The 14,996-nt window shown below is 38.9% G+C and overlaps 1 protein-coding gene across 1 annotated transcript; it reads left to right on the top strand.

Annotated features, from left to right (window-relative positions):
- The first annotated feature begins 5,250 nt into the window (after positions 1 to 5,250).
- Positions 5,251 to 9,989, top strand: LOC139737169 (uncharacterized). Its single transcript, XM_071647847.1, has 3 exons — positions 5,251 to 5,561; positions 7,110 to 7,243; positions 9,786 to 9,989. Exons 1-3 carry the CDS (start codon positions 5,423 to 5,425, stop codon positions 9,987 to 9,989), a joined length of 477 nt encoding a protein of 158 aa, XP_071503948.1. The 5' UTR covers positions 5,251 to 5,422.
- The last annotated feature ends 5,007 nt before the right edge of the window (positions 9,990 to 14,996 follow it).

Raw genomic sequence — 14,996 nt, 5'->3', positions numbered from 1 at the left:
TCTCATAACAATATGATATAAAACGCCACTGATCACGTGGTCTCCTCTGTGAGAATGATTACAAAGTAAAAGACAGCAACTGGAATGACATGCTCCCATCTTCTCGAATCATTGGTATATAAATGCAGGTTGAGGAAGACATCCCGCTCAATCTGAAGCGTTCGGTCCCACACGGCAGCTTCCTTGAGGTAAGACCGCTTACAGTCAGCAGTTACTGCTCTTCTAAGACCCCGTTTACAGTGCAGGGCCGGGCCGAGCCCGGCCTCATTGCGGTACTCGGCCCCATAATCTTGTTCGTTTACAGTGCCGGGCTCGGCCCGGGCTTTTCATTCAAACCTTGTATTATTTTGTCGTAGGCTATCATAGTGAGCGCGCCGGTCGCAATTTGGTATCGCATTTGCCCCAGTTTGCGTTTACGCCGAGTAAAGGCCGGGCTCGGCCCAGCCCTTCACTGTAACAGGATCTAAGCAAGTCGTCATTTTGGTCAGTGGAAAATTCAGTGGCGGATCCAAGGGGAGCGCACCGGGCGCCCCCTCCCCTTTATTTTTGGTAAAAACAAAAGGAATGAAAAGAAAAAATGGGGAGAGGTCCACCCCCCTTTAATTTTGTAAAGGCGCCCCCTCTTTACGGAACTCCTGGATCCGCCCCTGAAAAGCTCATTCTATAGGTCTCGATAGACAATAGTCATTACCCGGGGTATACTGACAATATCAACAATATCAACAGCTCTAACCACACTAACAACAACAAAAACTATAATTATACTACTACTACTACCACTACTACCTACTATACTACTTCTATTAAAAAAAAATTATGATACGTGTACCATTCTCGTTCCTGTATTATTATCATTATGTAAGTTGCCTGATGTCATCTTCTTACGTATAAATGATGGAGACGTAATAACCCATATATATATATAGAAACATGTTGAGATTTCACGTATTGGCTCCACGAAGAAATGAAGAAACAAACTGGTAATGCATTTTTGTCCAATAAAACATGAGTTTATTCGACTCAAATTTTCGGCATTCTACGCCTTCTTCAGGAGTCTTGACAAGAGCCCTGAATATTATACATAATTATTATTATTACTATTATTTATAGTGCGCTTTTCCCACAAGGCCCAAAGCGCTTACAATCAATTCAAAACATGTACGACAGTATGTATAATCGGATAAATGTTATATATACAGCTACGAACTAGTTGCTACTGAAAAGATGTGTTTTCAAGGCTTTTTTTAACACACTGACTGATGGAGACTGTCTAACGGTAAGTGGTAAATTGTTCCAGTGCTTTGAAGCAGACACAGTAAATGTCCTATCACCGGCTAAGGTGCGAGTAACAGAGTATGAAAGACGAAGCGGATCACTAGATGACCTCAAATTTCTAGTAGGTGTATATAAAGTCAAACAGGCGTCTAAATATTTCGGAGCTTGATCGTTAAGGATTTTATAAACAAACAAAACTAATTTGAAAATTATCCGTTGCTTCAAAGGAAGCCAGTGCAACGACTTCAGAAGTGGCTGAGATGGGTAGTCCCTAGAAACCTGAAACACTAATCGGGCTGCCCAATTTTGAAGTCGCTGCACACGATCCAGTCGAGTTGAAGGAATGGAAGAGAGAAGCCCGTTACAATAATCTATACGGGATAGAACTAAAGAACGCACTGCGTTATGACATGCAGATTGATCAATAAATCTCCTAATCCTAGCAATATTTCTTAAATAAAACGTAACAGTACTACAAATTTGAGAAATATGTTGAGACATTGACATTCGACGATCAAAAATAACACCAAGATTTCTTATTGTTTCTGAGGGGCTAATTAGTGTGCAACCAACATTGAGCTGAATGTTTGAAAGACCGCGCAGATTGTGGGCTGAAGCTGCTACAAAAAACTCAGTCTTCGAATCATTCAGTTTCAACTTATATGCAACCATCCATTTCTTAATATCTAAAATACACATTTCAAGTTTAGTGATGGCATTAAAAGAAGCTCCTGGAGTCTTCGGGTCATAAGAAATATATAACTGTATATCATCAGCATAAAGATGATAATTAACATCATAATGTTGGGCTATCTCGCCAACTGGAAGAGTATAAATTGAGTATCCTATGGGTCCTACTATTGATCCCTGGGGAAGTCCAAACTCTAACACAGTGGGGTTTGACAAATTACCGGCAATGTCAACTTGAGAAGACCATCCCGATAGGTATGACTGAAACCAGGACAAAACTGTTGACCTAACACCTGTTCGTTTATATAAACGGGAAAGAAAAATTTGATGATCAATCGTGTCAAATGCGGCTGACAGATCTAAAAGAACAGCAAAAACAACCTTGTTTGAATCAATGGCAAACATAATATCATTTTTCACTTTTACTAAAGCTGACTCAGTACTGTGCCGAGACCTGTAAGCAGATTGAAAAGAATCAAAAAGATTGTTAGACTCAATGTGATGAACTAACTGTTTACAAACTGCTTTCTCAATAAGTTTACCTAGAAATGTTAAATTTGACACTGGTCTATAATTCTTAAGTTCGTTTTGGTCCGGGCTGGGTCTCTTCAAAAGTGGTTTTACTATTGCCGAGTGTGCTCCTTTGGGAAAAACACCTGTTGAAAGAGATTGATTGACTATGTTTGTAAGCAATGGTAATACATGATTGAGGTTCTCTTTCAGGAGCCATGTTGGAATGGGATCAAGTTGACAAGATTTAGTAGCAGATGACATAATGATTCTGGATAAATCTGATTGTGCAAGCGACTGAAAATTCTCAAAAAGAGGAATATTTACGTTTACAGTATCACAAAACTGGTTTACAGTGATTCTGTTGCACGCATCTACTTCATCTCTAATTTTTCTTATCTTTCCGACAAAAAACAAAGAAAATTGATTCGCTAATATGGATGCAGAATCATACAAGGGGAGATAACTTGCTTTCTTATTCAAAAGTGAGTGGATAATGCGATATACCTCCTTGACAGTGCATGAACTCAACTTGTCTTTCAAAATTTTCTCTTTAGAGACATTAATAACCCGACATACATCTTTATTTGCTGCAATGAACAGTTTACGATCTGAATCAAGTCTTGTTTTCCGCCATTTTCGTTCTGCTTTACGACGAAGTTGGCGAGCTACAAGTGTGGACTCATTAAACCAAGGCATACGTGATTTCAAAGGGCGAGATCATTATAATAATAATTCATATTCATACAAACACACTCCGTTCTAGCCTCGTCCAGCCACACATCAAAGTGTGAAGGACATTTTGGAGTCGGGTCTTCTTTCCTCATCTCGGAAAAACCCCCGAGATTTTTTGTCTAGGATAAACTGCTTCGTTTAATCATTAAAAGTTGTTACAATGGAAAAGATATGTCTTTATTCTTTGACTGGCGAAGTCAAAAAAAAAATGGTAAAAGGAAGAGAGGAGTATGGGAAAACATAAAAGGAACTTAAAAAAGGAAGAGTATAAATAGTACAGTGCTAAGTACTTTACCAGCGGTTAGGTAGACAGTTTGGTCCCTTTACACATTAATTATATTTTAGAAACATGAGCCAACATTAGATAAACTAAGCAACAACGAAGCACTAAAAACACCTCCCAGTTCTCTCTGGTCTATTTCATGCATATATTTTATCATAATGGTATGCCCATTACAAGGTCAAGAGTGGCATTTATGATGGAAAGCAATGTAGCAAAAAAACAAAAAAAGTTATTGAACGCACGAGACTATTAACATAACAAAGTTGGAATATTCGGAGCTTGGGTATTTGTTCGAAGTTCATTGTGTCACTGTCGGCAACTATAGGGATAGCCCGGTGGTAGTGTCGCTGCCCGGACATGCCGGACGGCAGTAGATGACAGGTTCTATTCCCGTGGTTCCTTTTTCCGATATGTTTGTCAAGATTATAGATCAGCAGAATTGTAGATCTTATAGATATAATTTTTAGAGGGAGACAAGTTGAAAACAAACAAAAAACCACACATCAAGAAAGTTCCTGTCGGCATCTGTTTCGTCCCTCAGCCGAACCGCCACATCTCGACCGCGCCAAGGAACTCACAAGCTCATGCCACCGCAGTCAAAGTCACTAAGCAGCGTACAGGTATGTCCAGCAACCAGACACCTCGGCAACGCCATGGAAATCGCTGCCTTGAAATCATCGGCTGATACTTAGGCCTTTGTATATTGAGTGATGTGCAATTTGGGTTCACGTGTTTTTCCAATTTTGGTTTTTTGTTGTTGTAATAATCAGTTCATTTTCTCCGGTATCTATAAATATATAATTTTTTCTCGGTTTACGCATTATTATTTTGTTGCTTGTATTTACCTTTCTTTCTACAGCTATACTCTTACTTCAGGCAATAAACCAAAACGGGATGATCGCCTTATTTATTTATTTATTTATTGGCTGTTTATCATAGCTAAAGTACTATAAATTATGTAACACTAGCACAAAATCGCTCTGAAGCCATCGCGTCGCCATCTTACCATGCACATTGGCCACACATTTTCCTACGGAGCTCACGACATCACATGAGCTATATAAGGTGATAGTCTGCATTGGAAAATGCATGCAAATCCCCATAGAGTGTGTCTGGTAAGATGGCGGTGCGGATAGGAATACATGACTTCCTATGAAGATCAGTGGTTTTTCCACGCATGTACCTACTACAAACATGGACTATGAACGGAGGTCTTTCTTTGATCCCATCACCATCGCCTGGTTATGTGCGTGTTTGGACGGGGACGATTGTGTAATAATGCATCGTATCGCCACACTGACAAAGAATCGTTTGCCTCACTTCGGCCCTATCTGGCTGGTTTGCCCTTTCAGACTCAACTGCCTTTAGACAAACACAATCTCAAAACATGACAAAGTTTGTGAATAAATGAAGTCCTCACTTTTGAACACGCATGTAACGTTGCTTAAAATTAATAGTAAGACACACATAAAATGTTGCTACCGTTTCTGTCCATATATACCCTGAAGCAATTATAGTGCGAAATTTGACCCAAAAATATAGATTACAAATCACCATCAACTTGCCAGAATATTTGCTGTAAAGTACGTGCAGTTCACAAGTAAAAATGCTTCAGCGATAATTTCCCAAAATGCAGTCTTACAATTGCTCATGCATTTTTTTAGATTTGATTTGATAAGATTATCATTTCTGTGCATGTAGATTTTAGATATTTCAACGTGCCCAAGGTGCTGTCTTGGTTTTATCCAGGCTGGCTGTCGGCGGTGATAATAACACCAAGGCAGGAAAGCGTGTTTTAAATGCTGTAACGCTTTTGACAGAAACGGGTGCGTAAATTAATCCACGAGCGACAATAAAAGTTCATGTGCACTAGGTCCATGTTCCACATCATCACTCCTCCAGAGCTCCCATCGTTACCTACCCTCTCTGATGATTCCCCGGGGCTACAAGCCGACCAGCCGTGACGAGCTGGTGGTTCCCAAGGCGGTGCTCCCCAAAAAGGGCATGGTGCGACTGCTAGCTCACGGGAAGGCAGAGGAGTCGATGACGGACGCCGACAAGGCCGGCGGTAAGCGTCGACTGTACTTGCTTGGCGAACCAAAGACAAGACTGCTATTCAGCTTGATTTTAATTAATGATTTTGGTTGAGAAGGGAATTTAGGTTTTATTTCATTTTTGGAGATAATCAGTAACCATTTGATTAAAAAAACTGAAGAGCATACGATTTCAAGAGGAACTGAAAGGTTATTTTGATTAAAATTGGTTTTGAAATGGCAGAGATATCCAAAAATAGGGTGGTCCTAATCAAAGGTGGGATCCACCTTTTGTTTGGACCAACCTAGTTTGATTTGTTTTCGGACATCTCGGCCATCTTAAAACCGCTTTTCATCAAATAAACTTGACGTTCCTCAGGAAATTGCATGCTCTACAGGTACTTTATGTCGATGGCCTCTGATAGTCTCCGAAAACTTAAAACCCGAGTCCCCATCTCAACCAAAACTATACCATCCCTTTAATTCGCACGTCTATTTTGCAGCCTACAACCTCACAAGTACTGTGACACAATTATGATGTCATGTTCCACAAGAGTATCCAGCTTGTGCAGTAATTGTCCAAGAATGATTACTACTAACTGAGAAAGGAAATACGTTGAAGTATAAAAAGAAATAAACCGGGGAGTGCTTACATTGTTGTGTGGGTGATCAAGCACAAATGATTCTTTAGGAGATGAATCCAAAATCAGTGAGATAACTTAAGGGCATGATTAACCGTTTGCAAATGGAGCAAAAACCAAGCATTAGTGCTTTAAAATGCTTCTAAGATATGAGTTAGGGATAGAATTAATCGATGTAAAAATTTGAATTAGTAAAATCGATGTTAAGTATCGTTGAATATATAAAATGTGAACAATAGTTATAATAAACAAATGTTTCCAGACTAAACGGTCTGCAGTTACGTTTTATTGAAAAAAATACTGATATCTCCTCATATCTTAGGCTTTATTGCAAAAATTGTATATACTTTATTAGGATGTTTGGTGGTACAACAAACCCACGCATATGCATCAAAAGTGTTATCTTGAACATTTTTAAAATCACTGATCCCAAAGGTAAACAGGACCTTTAACATTAAAGTGAAATGACAAGTGCATTAACTATTTTACACTTAAAACAGCCTATTGCTTTACCTCCAGATTGGGGGGGGGGGGGGGAGTGCATACCACATGTGATTGTGACATGTGCTTCATCACTTCAAGTTCATGAAGAGATTAGATTAACACAGTGTAGAACAACATTATAATCTTCAACAAATCCTCTTTTCTTACTTTTGTGGCCATCAATGATATCAAACTTTAACAAGTAAAGACGTCACCCACACTTACTTACCTAAACCAATGCTGCACACTGGCACTGGTCCAACGATCCCTGACCAGTAAACATCAGTGACGGACCAGTAACTTTATCAGGAATTGAACAGTAAAATGTGGCAAAAACTTGGCACATACTGGTCCCACCTGTCTGTCGGACCAGTAGAAAAAATGGGTTAGTGTGCAGCCCTGCATGCCTGAACCATTCTTAATTTCCATGTTCGATGAAATTCTTTTTCGATATGCCAGAGGGTAAGAAGGGGCACCGCCCAGCACCCCATTCCTTCCGGAAACTCCAGGAGAAGCAGAAAGGGGTGATGCAGCGGGCCGGTTCTGATAGGAAGGAAGTGACTACCTTAAAGAGCATTCTCGCCGAGTTGGAGGTGTTACCTTGGTCTATTACTTTCTCCCTCTCATATATATATATATATATATATATATATATATATATAACGAAGAATATACCGGTAATGCAATATTTCGCCAATATAGAGTTTATTGAGCAACTCAAATTTTCGGTGGCTTCCATCCACCTTCTTCAGGAGTCTCGACGCGGAATGTCAATGTCAAAACATAAATTGAACATTAAGAGCGCGCACTCATATACACAGAATTGGTTGCTATGAGAGTGCGTACCCTTTACAATTGATGTTGCCATGTAGACGCAATGTAGTCAAGGCACCCCACGCATAAGGAGGAGGACATTGACAAGCTTATTACGTACCAATGGTGTTCAATTACTTTGTATTAACACAAGTTATGATATCGACATACTATGTACTCATCAACGTACCATAGGTTACAAAAATAAGTTAAAGAGCGCTCCAGCAATTAAATTGTTTCATGTGATATCGACACATGTAAACGTAAGTTACAAAAATAGGTTGAATAGCGCTCAAACAATTAAATGACTCAGAATTCAATAATCATCGGTAGGAAGAAGTCGATATAATAATTCCTGTTAAGAAACAGTTAAGTGTCTCACTGAAAATTAAACAGATTTGAACATACAATTGTGAAATTGATTGTATCATACAAATGAGTATTAGGATGACAGTGTGAATCCATCTATAGAAAATAATACAAAGTAAGAGTAAATTGATTATTAAGATGGAGACATGAAAGCATAATATTCGCTTTAATTCATCATAATCTCAGACATGTCAGACAGAATAACCCACTAATTTCTCTAAACACCAGTGGTAGTGAAACAGTTATCAATTAAATATCTTATAATCCTCGACATGACTCCTGAAGACTCCTGAAGACTCCTGAAGAAGGTGGATGGAAGCCACCAAAAATTTGAGTTGCTCAATAAACTCTATATTGGCGAAATATTGCATTACCGGTTTATTCTTCGTTAAATTGGAGCCAATACGTGAATTCGCAACATGTTTGGACCTAGACTATATATATATATATATATATATATATATATATATATATATATATATACATGTCTACATACATAATGTCCGTTGGGTGTATATCCGTCGGGAATAATTGTATGTTTGTTGAGGATTGATGAAAAGTGTTCGATGCTCTAAAGCAGAACATATTAGGCGTATACCAACCTGTACCTTGTCGTCTTGTTCGCTACAGGCGGTTTCACGCTGTCACGGTCACAAATGTCAGTGGCGATCTTCAGGCAGACTGACAGTCAAAGTGATGTGCTTCTGTGTTTATGTGTCGCGGTGAATCGGCTTGACGCTTGGATGGTTTGCCTGTTTCGGTGTCTACTTTTTGACATTTTAATTTGGATACATACCCAACGGATAGTGTGTGTGTGTGTGTGTGTATGTGTGTGTGTGTGTGTGTATGTGTTATACTTATATATACATTGTATAAAACCATGATGAATAGTCTGCTTGTTGAACCAATAACTTATTATAGAATTTGGGAAAAGTGGGAAGAGAAGGTTCTAGAATGCATTTCAAATCCAAAAGGAATGATTGTTAAAACCGAATTTTCGACGTACGGTAATCATGTGTCTTCTTCAGGGCGACATCATCTAGATGTTACTTAGTGTACAAAACACACATACATACACACTCATATAAGCATAGGCCTATCATATCTATTTTTTGCGTCTTTTTCATTTTCGGTCTTCATTATCAATATCAACGCAAACTGCTCTGCAAAAAAAGAAAAAAATTATTACAAATCTCATTTCCATCGGGAGCTTTAGAGATTTCTTTTCATAAGTACCTAATCATAAACAACTTTTTTAATAAAAAGAATTGAGGGGACATGACAATCAGAAGACACGAACACATTTACATGAGATACTTCCGTCATAACGAACGCCGTGTTAACGAAATTCCGGTCACAACGAAGGAAAAATTCTGGCCACAACATTATCCGCTGTATGTTTTCATTTGTTCGGTTTTAACGAAATTTCAATATAACAAAAGAGACCTGCCGGTCCCGAAAATTTCGTTACAACGAAGGTCCACTGTATAATGGTTTGCGTTATACTCTCAAAAAACAATCTCGTGAAAATCACTCTTGAAAGAGTGAATTAAGGAGTGAATATCAGAAAAGAGTGATTTTAGAGTGATATTGGAGTGAATTTTGAGTGAAAATATTCATTTTCACTCATTTTGGAGTGACCTCAGAGATCACTCCAAAATCTTCGAGTGATCCCTGAGGTCACTCGAAATGAGTAAAAATGAACAGTTGATTTTTTTTTTTTTCTATAGAGAGAGAGTACATTTTCAACAGGTCAAAAACTATGCCGTGGAATCCGTGGTTTTGCAACTTCCTTCATGTCAACAATGACTCATCTTCACATAATTAAATATGGATTACATTCTCTTCTCCTGTTTCTTAATTCTCTCCTATTAGTTCCTATTTGTCTTCTTTGCTTTATACCATTTTTCATTCTTCTCCTCCACAACTCTCATTTTCTAAACAAATCTTCAGCTACCTGAGCGAAGTCCTCAGAGTTCGTCACTCCCAGCCCGTGAAACCGTTCACTCCAACACGCCGGTAGCTGGAACGACAGGCAAGTTTCCTCTTGCCCACCAGCAGTACAGCTCGACACAGCGAGTCATGAGGGACGCAAAACGGCAACTCAAGCACGGGGACGCAGTGAGCGGCAGATTGACTGTCATCTTCTCTCGTTAAAAAAAAATAAAAATAAAAAATAAAAAATCACGATGACTGGACAACTGAGGGCGCAACTTCCTCTTGACACCCTTTTCTACGTTGCGTAGTTTTATGTTCATTAAATTAAATTTTGTACATAGACGTTTCTTTTATACAAATAAAAAAAAAGCAAAGTGTACATACAGGTAGTTCGTTGTCCCCGGGTTCCTATATGGAAGTGAAGTTGTGTTAACGTATAGCTGTGTGTGTGTGAGGGTGTGCTTGTGTTTGTATGTTTTATTCTACCCTTTTGTCAGACTTTGATGTAGGGCCTACTTATATAATTGTGAATGTGTCAATGGTATGAAAGAAATTACAAAAAAAAACATATCCGGTGTTACCATTATCATTTGCTGTTATTACAGTCAGTTTCAATGGCACAGCAGCACGCGACAGATATTCAGCGATAGCCATGAAAGGAAACCCGAACCCAATCGGACAATTGATGCAAAATTTATGAATCTTTAAAGTTTTTGATGTTGGAACCGCTGGATGAGGAGACTACACATACTAGAAGTTATAACGTGTGTGTGGAACAACATATAGAAAATAGGAAATTTCCACACAAATTCACTTTTCTAGCATAATGAAAGAGCGCTTGACTAACCGCTTTCAGAAAGCAGGGGGAATTATTGCTACCCTTAACATATGTTATTGTCAAGTTGATTGACTGTGTAATTTTCAAGAAAAATTAATCTTTGTGAAATACCTTTCTATTTTCCTTATTATTGTTGTCCATACTTACGCCATAACCCTTGTAGCCTAGTCTCATCCAGCGATTCCATCACCAAAACTTTAACAATTCATAACTTTTGCATCGATTGTCTAATTTCCTAAAACATTCATTGATGTGTTCTATTAATGTTGCTGCTTTCACTCAATCCACATTACTCTTTGGGTTTGAGTTCCCTTTAAGTACCACTCTCTCCGTGCCTGCTCTCCATCAAGTGTTTCATTTTTCATTATTATATGCAAATGCAAATCACCAACTTACTACAAAACATCACTACGGATACAATGTATACATTATTGTATATTATTGTCATCACGGCATCACTTCAGTACACTGACGGACAGACTGTATAGAGACAAACAACTCTACTTCTACGTACATGTGGAGAAACAGTGATGGTTAATTCATCAGCGTGAACACTAATAGTGAGTCAGAATATTAAGTATTTAGTAACATTTATTTATTGGATTGTTTGTCCATTTTGAATGGAAGTCCACCGCAAGCAAACAAACAAGCAATAGTACAATACACAATAGTAAATTTCTCAAAATGCACAATTCTTACAATTTACATACCTGTGTATGTCTTACAAAGTACGTCATATTAGATCATGGCTAATAATGCATTATTATAGACATAGTACAAACTCATTACATTTAATCAAAATTCAATGTTATGAATATTGAATCATGCTGAGTGGTTTTATCACATGTTTTCTATAATTTCTTATAGTTGTCCATTATAAAAGTAACAACAATTAAACAACAGTAATGATGGGGTCTTCGAAATGGCATTGATAAAGACAGTGGAACCTTTTCTCAATGAAGTTTGATAAAACAACACAATCTAATAACAAGCTGACTTTGCAAAGTCCAGCTGTTTATATTTCTTTGATTGTGTACCCCGATTCGGTGTGAACCCGATATACGAAGGTAATTGTTGGGGTCTGTAGGTCCTCGGTGTAGAGTACCAAAGTGTAATTTTATAGCCATTCATTGCCATGGAAACTGGATATAAATAACCTCACCTTTCCGGAGTGTTCATGGGCCCAAGAGCAAAAGCAAGAACAAAAGCAAGAACATGCATGTTAGCCGCTGAAACTTGGAAGTTTTGTATTTTCTTGGCAACAAATTAAACCCGAAAGTGGCACCGGAAATATATTTGCGTCCCCACCCCCCTCCCTCCCTTTTTACGGAATTCCTGGATCCGCCCTTGCTTCGGTGGGGCAAACGAGATATCTCTTTGGTAAGGGTCTACCTTCGGAACGATATCGAGTAACCTCGGTTGTGTCCTTCACAATGTGGCTGTAACACGTCAGTTCATTGTGTGAAGCAAATGTAAACATAATCATCTTACTCATCTTGCCAACGTTTAACCTTACAAGTATTTTCTCAACCGTCACTTGCAGTGTCAAATTAAGTGTCAAATTAAAACACTGGGACAAACGTTGCACTTGTTGCTATGGGTCTGGCAAGCAGCTAGTACCACAGGTATTCCGTTGACCCTCGTGGTTGTCATGGCAACCGATTTACTGCAAAATATGCATGGTTTACAATGTATCTTGTCACCGGTCAGTTGGAATGAGCATTTAGTGTTAGAATCCATTCTTGTCAAGAGCTACTCATCATCCTTTTTTTTCCAGCAGACGGATTGCAGATTACTGTACAGGGAATGCAAGTAAGTGTTAAAAAAGGCCTATCATCGATGACAGAACAAAAACAAACAAACAGACAAACAAACTAAGACATCCCCCCCCCCCCAAAAAAAAAGCATACCTAAAACAAAAACAAATCGAAACTACATGTAGATCTATCGTCTTTGGGACACGATACATAATGGTATAATTTTGAAATTGATAGGCAGAGGACTTTCTGAGCTAACCTCTACACAACTTTTGAGGAGAAATAAAGAAGAATAAGGAATTAGTACAGATACAGAAGGTGATCCGAGAGGATACTCGGATCACCTAAAAATAGAATAAACCCAGGTGGACCTTTGCTATTCTAACACACTACCTTTCTGATACTCATTTAAAGCTTAGTTACTCTACTCTTACTCTACTTTCGTTATACTTGCAAATAATATACACTGATGATATAATTAGCAAGCAAGAGACACCGGCAAACAATAGGGCACCAGGACACGGTAACAGTCATGAAAGTATGTATAACAGTGGACTCCTGTTATAACGAAGTCCCTGGGACCGGCATTTTTTTTTTCTTTTTGGTTATATCGAAATTTCGTTATAACCGAAAAAATAAACAATAAAAAAAACACGAACAAACAAACAAACAGAACGAATAGTATTGCGGCCTGAATTTTTATATCGTTGTAACCGGAATTTTGTTACAACCATGTTCGTTATAACAGGAGTGCACTGTATCAGCACTTGCTATTTGGCGGACACAACATTGGTGTCTTTCTTTTTTCTTCTTCTTCAGATGTCATGATTTTAAGATTGAAACCAAAAAGAAAATGATGTGAAATATAGAGACAGACTCAGAGGCGAGGAGAGGGGGAAAAAAGCGGCGCACCTCCCACATCACCATCACCACCACCACAAATCAAAGCATAGAAGCTTGAGGCCAACAAAGTTGGGGAAGCCCTTATTACCAGCCCACTCAACGCCATTTTTTGTACTGCTGTCTGGGTGGCTAATATCAGCAAATGAATACTTGTATTGATGAAATCATGCTTGGCTAAAGAAGTATACTAGTAAAACTAGACTACAATATAGGGGGTGTTTCACAAAGACTTTACGCCGGACTTTAGAGTCGAAGATAAGATCGACTAAAACTGATGGTATCTCATTGCTTTCTCTTTTCAGCCTTTTCTAATGTTTTCAGAATCCACTTCAAATTCTTACCAAAATTTAATGAAAAAAATCTTCCGTCCATAATTTTATTTTGTTAACTCTTTATGTGCCACGTTCGCACGTCCGACTCAGTCGACGGCGTGCCAACTTCGCATATTCTGCTCAACAAACAAAGCCGCCAAGACCGATCGATAAACCGCTAATTACTGCTAATCCCGCGGCACAATGAAAGCGTTTCTCGTGCTTTTTTTCCCCTCTCATATACGGCTTGCATTATTATATGTGGTAGTCGGCTATCAAGCGATGTTCCCAACTAGATTTGCTCGTACATTCTAAGTTTCTGTCACGGTTTTATGTGCAAAAGTCATGTCTTTACAGTAATGTAGCAACTGGTCATTCAAAAGAAAAATTGAAAATAGATTCGTCATACAATATTTATATCGAAACGAAGTTTGGCATTCCACTTTAACTTTGCCTACTATTATGCCCATCACAGAAATTTGTAGAAGTTATACAAATTGGAAAAACAGAATTCTTTCTCAAAGCATGACTACCTTCGTGCCTCAGAATAACGTGGCACACAGGGGGCTTCCACCATGGCACATGAAGAGTTAACTAATGCCTGTATGAAAATGTCCCCCAAAATTTCATTTTTGTATGAAAGTTAGAATATTACTGAAGCCACTCACATCCTACCATGATTTTCAGTTGATCTTAAAATTAAAGATAGACTTAAATTCTATATGAATCATTCTCACAGTAAACGGAGAATTGACACAGAGAGCTATTGGTTGTATGTATATAGGTCATAATTGATGTTTATACATTTTTCTCTATCTCTGCCTAATTTGTATTCTAGGGGGGAAAATGAACAATAATTGTCTGTGTTCAAAGTTCTCCAATGAAATTTAAATGATATTGAGAAGAAAAATCAACAAACTCAATAGCAAAAATAAATAAAGGATACGAGTGAAATTACACAGAGGCTCCGATTTGGTCTTCAGTTTGGGTCGACCTAGACACATAAGATTTTCCGTTCTTAACTGTGTAAACCGTTTCGCCAGCCGCAACTCCCGCCGTTCCCACCGCTGCCGCCCCCGCCCTTGCCGCTGCACATGTACCGGCGGCAACCCCAGTCTTGCCAGTAGCCCCGATGGATTGCAGCACGGCTACGGCGCTTCCGGACGACACACCGCCACCGTTGGCAATGGCTGCACTCGACATCATCCTCGCGGCGAACGAATTGGCGACGATGCCACTGGCTGCGAAGCCCAATCCTGGTACGATCATGTTACCGACGACACATACAGCCGCTCCAACTCCAAGTCCAAGGACGGAGATTCCCACTCCGTAGCCAACCATCTTCTTCTTCATGGGATTTCGCCGAGTGCTAAGCTCGGTTTCAGAGCACCCTTCACCGAAGACATCCGTCTTGGTC

This window comes from Diadema antillarum, unplaced genomic scaffold (genome assembly GCF_040938485.1).
Source record: "Diadema antillarum isolate AM-2024a unplaced genomic scaffold, OU_Dant_1.0 seq00000684_RagTag, whole genome shotgun sequence".
Taxonomy (NCBI): Eukaryota; Metazoa; Echinodermata; class Echinoidea; order Diadematoida; family Diadematidae; genus Diadema; species Diadema antillarum.
The sequence above is the reverse complement of the archived record's forward strand: the minus strand, read 5'-3'. Positions and strand labels throughout refer to the sequence as shown.

Excerpts from the sequence above, each read along its gene's own strand:
- LOC139737169 (XM_071647847.1), top strand. The coding sequence starts at position 5,423 with ATGATTCCCCGGGGCTACAAGCCGACCAGCCGTGACGAGCTGGTGGTT. Across the intron at positions 5,562-7,109 it reads GGACGCCGACAAGGCCGGCG|AGGGTAAGAAGGGGCACCGC; the intron begins GTAAGCGTCGAC and ends TCGATATGCCAG. Across the intron at positions 7,244-9,785 it reads GCATTCTCGCCGAGTTGGAG|CTACCTGAGCGAAGTCCTCA; the intron begins GTGTTACCTTGG and ends ACAAATCTTCAG.